Below are 13063 nucleotides of genomic sequence, written 5' to 3'. Positions count from 1 at the left end.
ATGCAATCCACCTCATTATATCATACACACACATCGATTTTAATTGATCTCACATTGTTGTTTCACCTGTTTTAAGTAAGAACATAGGATTTTATGAGATTAAGTAACTTGTAAAGATGTGTATTACTTAAATGTGTCTGTTTTATTCACGCAGAAACTGACACAAACATACCATGTGAGTGATCGAACAATGACCTGGCTCCAGGCTCAGAGGCTACTGCAGAGAACATCACACGGACCTGATCAGTGGACTCACACAGATACAAGAATTCAGGCCAAACCAACAGCCTATGGAATCCTTTTGGATCGGTCTGTTCAGAGACGCCTGGATGTGGTCAGATGGGAGCAGTTCCTCTTTCAGACAGTTTAACGAGCAGCAGATTAAAGGTTATGCAGCTGATATGAAATGTGCTGTGACCACGTTGAATGATGGATGGAAGCAAAGTGACTGTAGTGACAGAAAACCCTTCTACTGCTATGACGGTGAGTATTTTAAAGATAACGTCACACCTCCATAGTTTGCTCCAGCACTGGAAAACATTCTGAAATCCTCCTATATTCTTTTTACTTAGTATTTATATATTCCTTTGTTAACACGTGTGTTTGTTGCATGTTTTCAGTGGAGAGTATATCTGTTCCAAAAAGCCTCCCATGTTTATTCTGTCTGTATTTTCCCTTCACATCTACATCTACACAGGTTGCATCTGTGAAATGATTTTGTTTCTTTTATTACAATAATTGTCTTTTTGTAAGTGTCCATCTTTTATTGTGTTAAGTGCCGTGTGTTAGAGACTGTGTTAGGTTACAGGGACGGAATAACAACAAGTCACACTTTACATGAACCCACCCAGACACACGCAGCCTGGATCATGTCATACTTTACATGAATCATGCTGTCAAAGGGAAGATTTGATTTCTTCAATTGTAGATCAATTAAATACAGTAGAGATGTGTAATATAATTCTAATACTGATATTATATCTATAACTGGGTTATGTTACAGCTGTTATTTACACTGGGTCAGATCAGGTCTTATTGTGATTTAAACACATTATTTTAGGTAAATAATACAGGTATTGTAATGTTTTTCAACTTCCAGAAAATGTCCACATGAACAGCAAAGATACAAGCGGGGACTCCAACCTGCATTTATTGATATTAGTAATAACCTTTGAAGATCTGTGTCCAAGCAGTGTTCTCAATAATGAAGTGAACAAAGCTGCTGGTGTGATCCTGTGTTTGTCTCCATCTCTTCCATGACAGATAAAGTGATCCTGATCAAAGAGGCCAAGACGTGGGACGAGGCCTTGAATTACTGCAGAGAGAAGCACCAGGACCTGATCTCCATCACTAACCCTCACCAGCAGAGATGGGTACAAGAGAGAGCCAAGGATGCCGACACTCCCTTCGTCTGGGTGGGAATGCGCCCCACCTGCACTCTGAGTCGATGCTTCTGGCTCAGTGGCCAGCTGTTCTGCTATGACAAGTGGGCGTCAGACAAAAAGACAGAGAAGTCTAACATGGCTGCAGCCATGGACAGAGAAGGGAAGGGGTTTGAAAAGGCCAACACTAACACCTTTAATTTCATCTGCACTTTATAGTCCGTTTTAAACCCTCTGGTGTGTTGTTTCTTAGCTGCAACAAGCTCACTCTACACTGATATGTATCTGCTCTCTGGGTTTATTGAATGTCAACATGAGAAATAGAGAAATCCCAACCTGAAGAGAGGAGACACAACATCACTGACAGATTACTAACTGCAGATTAAACTTTGAGACGCTAAAGTTAACATGTTTTTGTCTTTGTGAACATTTGAATTTCTTTATGATATGTTTTTGTTGTTGTAGCTCATAGTATAGTATATTAATACATCATTTGTATTCTCTTAAAGCGTGGATCTTTTATTCATCATTTGAATTGCTGTTGTGTCCTATTATATGTTTATGAGAGAGAAAATATAAAAACACAAATCTATAATGTTTTGCTTCTTACACACAAAATATTCTACTTTTTGGTTGAGATCTGGTGATGGTTATAATATGTAAAATCATATATTTGTCATAATTACCTTTTATGAGTTTGAAGTAAATGTTTGAATAAACAAATTAACCCTAAACCTTGATGTTGTGCTTTCTTTCATGTTCATGTTTTACTTTTACATAAGCGTCATTTGACAGTAAAAAACATAAACTACCTTCCTAATGTGTGAGTTCTACTCGTCATTTGAAGTGATTTCTCCATGGCTGTCATTCTTAAATATGCAACTAGATAATGAGGACTGTGTTTGAATTCACTGACGGATTTAAATTGGGCTTTTTTGTCACACAACACTGGAGGGCGCACTGAAACTGTCCGCCTGCTGTCGCAGGGAACAGGGTACGTGTCCATGATGATTATATCTTCCAAACATCATAATGACTTTCTAATGAAGAGTTTCCTGGAAAGAAATGAGTCACATGACAATAATTATAGGAGCCTCAATTAAACCCAATAAACATGTTATAATCTTTCCTGCACATTTGATGAAAGTTATGCTTTGTCAGGGTTTTTGGACTGCAGTTCCTCTTTTGACCATGTGGGGTCGCCACCATTCATTTCTGTGTGTCATGTGCTTGTCTTTATTGTTTCATTTGTTGCACCTGTTCCTTGTTTGCTAGCCTTTATAAGCTGCCTGTTTTCTTCTGTTCTTTGCTGAGTCTTGAATTGTTGCCGGAGGCCAAGTTTGTGAGTTTTGAGCCGTCCCTTGAAGTGTCCGTTTTTGTGCCCTTGTCTCGAGTTCCTTAGTTAACTGCATTTTTACTCTTTAGCTCTTGAGATCCCTTTGCTGCCTGCTTTTCGGATATCCTCTGTTGATCCTGTTTTTGCCCAGACTTTACCTGTTAGTTGTCTGGCGGTACTTAGAGTTTTGTCCTGCCACCTGTTTGCTCTAAAAGTAAAGACTCCTTTTCTGACCCACTCCAAGCCTGTGTCTGTCTCTGCATCTGAGCCTATCACCCCTGGGTAGCACAGTGGTAGAGAGTCTGCCTACCACGCGGGAGACCCGGCTTTGATTCCCAACAGATTCTGTCATGCTTGTCTATGGACAAATGTGATACCTTTACTGTATTGATATTTAACAGTTAAATAAATATGATTAAGATACATTGGCAGCTAGATAGTATGACACATGATGTAAAGAAACATAAGTGTCCGTTTGCTGCTCTCTGGTAGACAAACTGTTTACTTATCGGCCTCACTCTCATAAATGTGCATGTTCAGTTAACCTGCTGTGTAAAGAACTTATAGGTTCATCCAGCAATTAAATATAATTAATTCAGTGGAAGTTAATTAATTCAGCATGGCCTCTTATTTTCTCCCCAGACCTGTAAAATAAAGCTTAACTCGACTTGAGCGTTGAGACTCCCAGTGCAGGCTGTGATGGAAGTCCTATCTCATCCTTACTGACCTCCAGCGTCAGTGCTTAACTGAATATCCTTCCGTCTCGCGCATGCGCAGGTCGAGTATTTACAGCAACAAAGTCCCTTGTCCCTTGTGTGCGGGTTACTCGCCCTCCAGAGGCTGCGAGGAGCTCTCCCTCTCCGGGGAGGCAACAGTTTGGACCCTCGGACTGGCGGACTCTCCGGTCAAGACTTTAAATTGATTGAAAGCAGCGACACCTAAGTCGCTTACAAAGTATCACAAAACATTTATTCTGATTCAGGAACACCTGAACGATCACTATATAATTTTTTTGTGAAGTTGTTAGTTAATTGTATTCTGCTTGGAACATTTTACTTTGTTAATTTTATCATGTATTGGTGAATATCTGGTGATGATTATATAGTTATATTATGTGAAATCTTTGTCTTTAATATTCACGTATTTGGAGTTTTGTGTGAACAGATAATTGCTTTCTCTGATGCTGAATAAACAGTTAAATAACAGAGTGGTTTTCTCTTTTTTCACTTAACCCAGAAGACATTTAGGTTCCAAACAAGCTGCTGTTGATGCTGATGGTTACATCATCTGAACACTTACGGTTGTTCATTTGAGCAGAAAAGATCCAGCACACACTGGATGTTCAGTTCTGAAACTGTAAATGCTTTTCAATACATGTGTTAGTATTCATCCATCCATCCATCGTCTACCGTGTGTGGGCAGCAGCTCCAGTAAGGAACGCCAAACTTCCCTTTTCCGGGCCACATCCGCCAGCTGCGACTGGGGGCTCCCAATGCGTTCCCAGGCCAGTGAGGAGATATAATCTCTCCACCAAGTCCTGGTTCTTCACCGGGGTCTCCCCCAAGCAGGACGTGCCTGGAACATCCTCCCTAGGAAGGCGCCCAGGTGGCATCCTCACTAGATGCCCGAACCACCTCAACTGGCTCCTTTCAACGCAAAGGAGCAGCGGCTCTACTCCGACTCTCTCACGGATGGCTGAGCTTCTCAGCCTATCTCTAAGGGAGACGCCAGCCACCCGTCTGACGCGAATGCAGTACTGCCCCCGCTGCTCCGATTCTCCGGCCAATCTCTCGCTCTATCGTCTCCTCACTCGCGAACAAGACCCCGAGGTACTTGAACTCCTTCACTTGGGGTCAGGGCTCATTCCCTACCCGAAGTAGGCAATCCACCGGTTTCCTGCTGAGAGCCATGGCCTCAGATTTTGAGGTTCTAATCCTCGTGCCAACCGCTTCACACTTTGCTGCGAACCGATCCAGTGACTACTAAAGGGCATAGACCGATGATGCCATCAGCACCACATCATCTGCAAAGAGCAGCGATGAGATTCTCAGGCCAACGAACTGCATCCCCTCTCCTCAAAGACTACGCCTCGATATCCTGTCCGTGAAAATCACAAACAGGATAGGTGATAAAATGCAGCCCTGGCGGAGGCCAACATTCACTGGGAACGAGTCCGACTTACTGCCGGGTATCCAGCCATAACTCTTACTTTGGGCATACAGGAATTGGATGGCCTTCAGAAGTGACCCCCTCACCCCATAGTCCCGCAGCTCCTCCCACAGTATCACCCGGGGGACCTGGTCATACGCCTTCACCAGATCCACTATGGTTGGCACACATTCTCTGGTCCCCCTTTTTGAAGAGGGAAACCACCACCACGGTCTGCCAACCACTAGGCACTGTCCCAGACTTCCACGGAATGTTGACAAGGCGTGTCAACCAAGACAGCCCCTCAACACCCAAAGCCTTCAGCATTTCTGGATGGATCTCATCAACACCTGTGGCTTTGCCACTGTGGAGTTGTTTGACTATCTCAGTAACCTCCATCAGGGAAATTGATGATCCCCCATCAGCTTCCGGCTCTGCCTCTACCTTAGAGGGCATGTTAGTCGGATTCAGGAGTTCCTCAAAGTACTCCTTCCACCGCCCGATAACCTTCTCAGTCGAAGTCAGCAGGGTCCCACCCTTGCTGTACACAGATTGGATGGTTCCCCGCTTTCCCCTCGTGAGGTGCCGGACGGTTTTCCAGAAGCACCTTGGTGCCGAGCGAAAGTCCTTCTCCATAGCTTCTCCGAACTTCTCTGGACTGCGAACTTCTCCCACACCTGCTGGGACCTTCGAGTCCGTCAGTTCCCTGTAACTGTTTACGGAGTCCTCCCGGATAACGCATAAGGACTCAGTCGGATGGCTTCCCTGACCACCGTGGTCCACCATGGTGTTCGAGGGTTACCGCCCCTTGAGGCACCTAAGACCTTGAGACCACAGCTCATCACCGCAGCTTCAGCAATAGAGGTTTTAAACATCACCCACTCAGGTTCAATGCCCCCAACCTGTGAAGTGTGAGTTGAAGAATTCCAGGACAGTGGCTTCCTCCAGACGTTCCCAGTTCACCCGCACTACCCGTTTGAGCTTACCAGGTCTGTCCAGAGTCTTCTCCCACCCCTTGATCCAACTCACCACAAGATGGTGATCAGTTGACAGCTCCGACCCTCTCTTCACCCGACTGTCCAAAACATGCGGCCTCAGATCAGATGATATGATCACAAAATCGATCATTGACCTTTGGCCTAGGGTGCTATGGTACCACGTACACTTATGAGCATCCTTATGTTCAAACATGGTGTTTGTTATGGCCATTCCATGACTAGCACAGAAGTCCAACAACAAACAACCGTTCAGGTTTGGATCAGGGAGGCCATTCCTACCAATCATGCCTCTCCAGGTGTCTCCATCGTTTCCCACTTGCGCGTTGAAGTCTCCCAGCAAGCCCCTGCAGGGCTCCATTCAGGGTCTCCAAGAAGGCCGAATACTCCGAACTGCTGTTTGGGGTATAGGCACAAACAACAGTCAGAGTTTTCCCTCCCATAACCCGAAGGCGTAGGGAAGCGACCCTCTCGTCCACCGGGGTGAACTCCAATGTAGCGGCGCTCAGCCGGGGACTTGTGAGTGGTCATGGTCTCTTATTTTTTAATTAGAATTAAATAAATAAATATTTATTTATTGATTATTGTTATTGAAGAAAACACGGTCAGCGTTGTCTGAGGTTTGAACACAGAAAATGAATAAAAGTCATAGCTAGCATGAAAGTTATCCTAACTTATTTTACAAATTACATCTTTCATAAACTAAAATTAGCTAGTCAGTATTTTTAACACAATATAAAGTTTATATCATGTTTTAAATATACTAACTAGCTGCCAATGTATCATAATCAAATGTATTAAAGACAAACACAGTCCTCATTATCTAGTTGCATATTTAAGAATGACAGCCATGGAGAAATCACTTCAAATGACGAGTAGAACTCACACATTAGGAAGGTAGTTTATGTTTTTTACTGTCAAATGACGCTTATGTAAAAGTAAAACATGAACATGAAAGAAAGCACAACATCAAGGTTTAGGGTTAATTTGTTTATTCAAACATTTACTTCAAACTTCATAAAAGGTAATTATGACAAATATATGATTTTACACATTATAACCATCACCAGATCTCAACCAAAAAGTAGAATATTTTGTGTGTAAGAAGCAAAACATTATAGATTTGTGTTTTTTTGTGTCTCTCATAAACATATAATAATAATAATAATAATAATAATAATAATAAATTGAATTTATATAGCGCTTTTTGAGACCTCAAAGCCGCTTTACAATAGTAGCGGAAGTGGGGGGAGGGGTTAGGACGAGGGAAGAAAGGGAAAGAGAAAAGGAATTTGTTTTTCATAAAAATAATATAATAGGACACAACAGCAATTCAAATGATGAATAAAAGATCCACGCTTTAAGAGAATACAAATGATGTATTAATATACTATACTATGAGCTACAACAACAAAAACATATCATAAAGAAATTCAAATGTTCACAAAGACAAAAACATGTTAACTTTAGCGTCTCAAAGTTTAATCTGCAGTTAGTAATCTGTCAGTGATGTTGTGTCTCCTCTTCAGGTTGGGATTTCTCTATTTCTCATGTTGCCATTCAATAAACCCAGAGAGCAGATACATATCAGTGTAGAGTGAGCTTGTTGCAGCTAAGAAACAACACACCAGAGGGTTTAAAACGGACTATAAAGTGCAGATGAAATTAAAGGTGTTAGTGTTGGCCTTTTCAAACCCCTTCCCTTCTCTGTCCATGGCTGCAGCCATGTTAGACTTCTCTGTCTTTTTGTCTGACGCCCACTTGTCAAAGCAGACCAGCTGGCCACTGAGCCAGAAGCATCGACTCAGAGTGCAGGTGGGGCGCATTCCCACCCAGACGAAGGGAGTGTCGGCATCCTTGGCTCTCTCTTGTACCCATCTCTGCTGGTGAGGGTTAGTGATGGAGATCAGGTCCTGGTGCTTCTCTCTGCAGTAATTCAAGGCCTCGTCCCACGTCTTGGCCTCTTTGATCAGGATCACTTTATCTGTCATGGAAGAGATGGAGACAAACACAGGATCACACCAGCAGCTTTGTTCACTTCATTATTGAGAACACTGCTTGGACACAGATCTTCAAAGGTTATTACTAATATCAATAAATGCAGGTTGGAGTCCCCGCTTGTATCTTTGCTGTTCATGTGGACATTTTCTGGAAGTTGAAAAACATTACAATACCTGTATTATTTACCTAAAATAATGTGTTTAAATCACAATAAGACCTGATCTGACCCAGTGTAAATAACAGCTGTAACATAACCCAGTTATAGATATAATATCAGTATTAGAATTATATTACACATCTCTATTGTATTTAATTGATCTACAATTGAAGAAATCAAATCTTCCCTTTGACAGCATGATTCATGTAAAGTATGACATGATCCAGGCTGCGTGTGTCTGGGTGGGTTCATGTAAAGTGTGACTTGTTGTTATTCCGTCCCTGTAACCTAACACAGTCTCTAACACACGGCACTTAACACAATAAAAGATGGACACTTACAAAAAGACAATTATTGTAATAAAAGAAACAAAATCATTTCACAGATGCAACCTGTGTAGATGTAGATGTGAAGGGAAAATACAGACAGAATAAACATGGGAGGCTTTTTGGAACAGATATACTCTCCACTGAAAACATGCAACAAACACACGTGTTAACAAAGGAATATATAAATACTAAGTAAAAAGAATATAGGAGGATTTCAGAATGTTTTCCAGTGCTGGAGCAAACTATGGAGGTGTGACGTTATCTTTAAAATACTCACCGTCATAGCAGTAGAAGGGTTTTCTGTCACTACAGTCACTTTGCTTCCATCCATCATTCAACGTGGTCACAGCACATTTCATATCAGCTGCATAATCTTTAAACTCCTGCTCGTTAAACTGTCTGAAAGAGGAACTGCTCCCATCTGACCACATCCAGGCGTCTCTGAACAGACCGATCCAAAAGGATTCCATAGGCTGTTGGTTTGGCCTGAATTCTTGTAACTGTGTGAGTCCACTGATCAGGTCCGTGTGATGTTCTCTGCAGTAGCTCTGAGCCTGGAGCCAGGTTATTGCTCCATCACTCACGTTGTATGTTTGTGTCGTTTCTGCGTGAATAAAACAGACACATTTAAGTAATACACATCTTTACAAGTTACTTAATCTCATAAAATCCTATTTTCTTACTTAAAACAGGTGAAACAACAATGTGAGATCAATTAAAATTGATGTGTGTGTATGATATAATGAGGTGGATTGCATAATTAAAAGAGGCCTATATTTGATTAGAATTAGTTTATGTGTATAAACAAGTGGAATTGTATCACAACAGTTAGCATAATGTAAAGTAAAAGTTAAAAACATGTTTAAATATATTATCTTTTTAAACCATAGTTTATACTTAATTCTGTATTAAAATATGGATTAAAAAATAAAAAGCATTATTAGCCACATATTCTCACCATTGTAGCAGATACATTTTTGTTTACGATGACAAGGTGTATCATGCCATTTGCCTCCTTTCATCCACACACAGTTCTCCTTTCCTATCTTATCATCCGGCTCTCCCCTGCTCCATCGTGTCCCACTCTCATTGAACTCCACCCCTGGCAGAGACCAGTGCCACATCCTGTTGCCATCTCTTCGGGTGTGCAGCCCAATCCAGGCTCCGTCTGTTTTCTGTGGAGGGTCAGGGAGTCTCTTCATGTCTCTGATGTTAGACACTGTGGCCAGGTCAGTGTGATGCTTTCTGCAATAACTCTGGGCTTCTGTCCAGGTGTGGTTATCTTTAATAAAGTGGTACTCATGGAGGTGACATGTGAAGAAGGAACACTGACCTAGAAGCAGAGCAGAATCAGTATTGGTGCTGATAGAACAGCAGGAATGTTGTTATTAAAGGACATCTTGGCCTTTCATTTAAATGTGGCTCTGAGTGCAGCTCCTTAAGTAGTACGAGGAGCACAACTGTTTTATGAATCCAGATTAAGCTGCAGGGATTTGATCAGAAACAAAGTGCAGCAGTAGCAGATGATGTACTTACTCATCAGAATGAGCACAAACAGACTCCACTGCATCTTTGCTCTGTGAGAGGAAACTGACATGTTAGTGTGCAGTGAACCAAACACTATTATTCTGACATGTTGTACAAATGATATTACTTTAAATAAAATACATCTCAACACTTTCTGTATGTCCTGTTGGAATACAAATAAAACAGAAATGGTTCCAGTCCCTTCAGAGCGTGCAGTAGTTCAGTGAGGAAGCTGATGTTTAGATGCAAAAATGCAAATTCTGAGCAGCACCAGCACTAACAGGCTCACACTGTGACATGTCTGTTTTTAGAACATGTACATTTACTCTATAGTGCGACACAACAACATCTGGTTCCATCATAATCTTTATTTCATATATTCACCTTACAAAGTTCTGCTACTACCAAAGACGTGTTTCAGGAGTGTGTGAGACACTCGGACTTTCTGGGTTCTTGAACCAGAATGGAAGAAAAACCTTAGAAAATAACACATAATTAAACATCGTTCGACAAAAGAATTTCAATTCATTTCTGTATTACGAGTGAATCAACACTACTGAAAATGACGTTTAGCTTCTTTCAATTGAGACTCAGAAGCCTGCAGCTGGGGTCTCTTCAGCCCTGAGTATTGTCTGCAGAGTCGGCTGCATGCGTCGCCAACAAGCTCCAAAAACCAAATCCTGAAGCTGAGCGGTGAAGAACAAGTCTACTGGACCCACACAGCGTTATTGTATTTGTTTGCATCATGTCAGCTGTTCTTGTTAGTGACCACTCTTTGTAACATACATTAAAAACACATTTTAAAGAATGAAAATTGTGTACAATTAAAAGTTAAAAATGATGAATTTTAAACCTTTTTACAAACGATCTGATTAGTTGGTTTGTCCGGCAGATAAAAAAGACAAATTTCTATCTGATTTTTAGATTATGTGAAATATATACTAAAGAAAATATTGCACTCTGCAGACTCAATAAACAAAATATGAAAATGAGTGCACAGAATCATAACTTACGTTGGAGTCGTCCTCTCAGCCGCTTCTCTCCTGATGCGCTGCTGAAGACTCACATATGGATCAGCTCGCTGCTCTTTAAGCAACCTTAACGCCAACATTTGAATATTGAATTACAGAAGTCCAAGATGTCTATCATAGTGGAGAACAGGATCCATTGATGACAAGAATATTATTTACATGATGTAGAAAACAAAAGGTGGAACACACCTCCCTGTAGACTGTCCAACACGCAGAGAGAAAATACTGAAAATACTCACGTTTGCATTGTCACAAATTACATTCGTAAAATTAAAAGATAACTGAAGTTGCAATGATTTTAACTACCTTTTTGTTGAATTCTGTATTTAAAGATGAGGTATAACTTCCCTATTGTTAGACAGGATGATATGCTGTATACATATAAGAGCATTAATATCCACATATTCTCACCTTTGCAGCAGATAAATATAAATATGTTCTTTTAATTGCAGGGGAAATCCTTCCATTTCCAACACAGTTCTCAGGATCGTTTAGCTCTCCCTTGCCCCATTCTTTCTCACTATCATTTATTGTCACATTATTAAAATAGAGGTTTTATCAAGGTCTTTATCATTGCCATATAATGTCCACTGCTCCTTATCCATTAGGATAATTTGTTATAGAAAACACAATATTAAGCAGGGCATGTTGAGGGGCTGTCTTGGTTGACACGCCTCGTCAACATTGCGTGGAAGTGTGGGACAGTGCCTAGGGGTTGGCAGACCGGGGTGGTGGTTCCCCTATTTAAAAAGGGGGACCAGAGAGTGTGTGCCAACTACAGGGGTATCACACTTCTCAGCCTCCCTGGTAAAGTCTACTCCAAGGTACTGGAAAGGAGGGTTCGGCCAGTAGTCGAACCTCTGATTGAAGAGGAACAATGCGGATTCCGTCCTGGTCGTGGAACAACAGACCAACTCTTTACTCTTGCAAGGATCCTGGAGGGGGCCTGGGAGTACGCCCATCCGGTCTACATGTGTTTTGTGGATCTGGAGAAGGCGTATGACCGGGTCCCCCGGGTGATACTGTGGGAGGTGCTGCGGGAGTATGGGGTTAGGGGGTCACTTTTGAGGGCCATCCAATCCCTGTACGCCCAAAGCGAGAGTTGTGTCCGGATACTCGGCAGTAAGTCGGACTCGTTTCCCGTGAATGTTGGCCTCCGCCAGGGCTGCGCTTTATCACCAATCCTGTTCGTGATTTTCATGGATAGGATATCGAGGCGTAGTCGGGGAGGAGAGGGGTTGCAGTTCGGTGACCTGAGGATCTCATCGCTGCTCTTTGCAGATGATGTGGTCCTTATGGCATCATCGGTCTGTGACCTTCAACAGTCACTGGATCGGTTCGCAGCCGAGTGTGAAGCGGTTGGGATGAAGGATCAGCACCTCAAGATCTGAGGCCATGGCTCTCAGCAGGAAACCGGTGGATTGCCTACTCCGGGTAGGGAATGAGCCATTACCCCAAGTGAAGGAGTTCAAGTACCTCTGGGTCTTGTTCGCGAGTGAGGGGACAATGGAGCGAGAGATTGGCCGGAGAATCGGAGCAGCGGGGGCGGTATTACAGTCACTTTACCGCACCGTTGTGACGAAAAGAGAGCTGAGCCAGAAGGCAAAGCTCTCAATATACCGGTCGATCTTCGTTCCTACCCTCACCTATGGTCATGAAGGCTGGGTCATGACCGAAAGAACGAGATCACGGGTACAAGCGGCCGAAATGGGTTTTCTCAGACGGGTGGCTGGCGTCTCCCTTAGAGATAGGGTGAGAAGCTCAGCCATCCGTGAGAGACTCGGAGTAGAGCTGCTGCTCCTTTACGTTGAAAGGAGCCAGTTGAGGTGGTTCGGGCATCTAGTAAGGATGCCACCTGGGCGCCTCTCTAGGGAGGTGTTCCAGGCACGTCCAGCTGGGAGGAGACCCCGGGGAAGACCCAGGACTCGGTGGAGAGATTATATCTCCTCACTGGCCTGGGAACGCCTCAGGATCCCCCAGTTGGAGCTGGAGGATGTGGCCCGGAGAAGAGAAGATTGGGGTTCCTTACTGGAGCTGCTGCCCCCGCGACCCGATCCCGGATAAGCGGTGGACAATGGATGGATGGATGGATGGAATATTAAGCAGATAAAAATGTACATTACACAAAATGCTGCTCATACAAATACAGCAGATTAA

The 13063-nt window shown here is 42.8% G+C and overlaps 1 protein-coding gene across 1 annotated transcript; it reads left to right on the top strand.

Moving 5' to 3' along the window:
- The first annotated feature begins 290 nt into the window (after positions 1-290).
- LOC115024011 (snaclec purpureotin subunit beta-like) lies at positions 291-1601 on the top strand. The gene is made up of 2 exons (XM_029455385.1): positions 291-483; positions 1264-1601. The coding sequence occupies exons 1-2, from the start codon at positions 291-293 to the stop codon at positions 1599-1601; spliced, it is 531 nt and encodes a 176-aa protein (XP_029311245.1).
- Positions 1602-13063: the final 11462 nt, after the last annotated feature.

Source organism: Cottoperca gobio, chromosome 18 (genome assembly GCF_900634415.1).
Source record: "Cottoperca gobio chromosome 18, fCotGob3.1, whole genome shotgun sequence".
Lineage (NCBI taxonomy): Eukaryota > Metazoa > Chordata > Actinopteri > Perciformes > Bovichtidae > Cottoperca > Cottoperca gobio.
The sequence above is the reverse complement of the archived record's forward strand: the minus strand, read 5'-3'. Positions and strand labels throughout refer to the sequence as shown.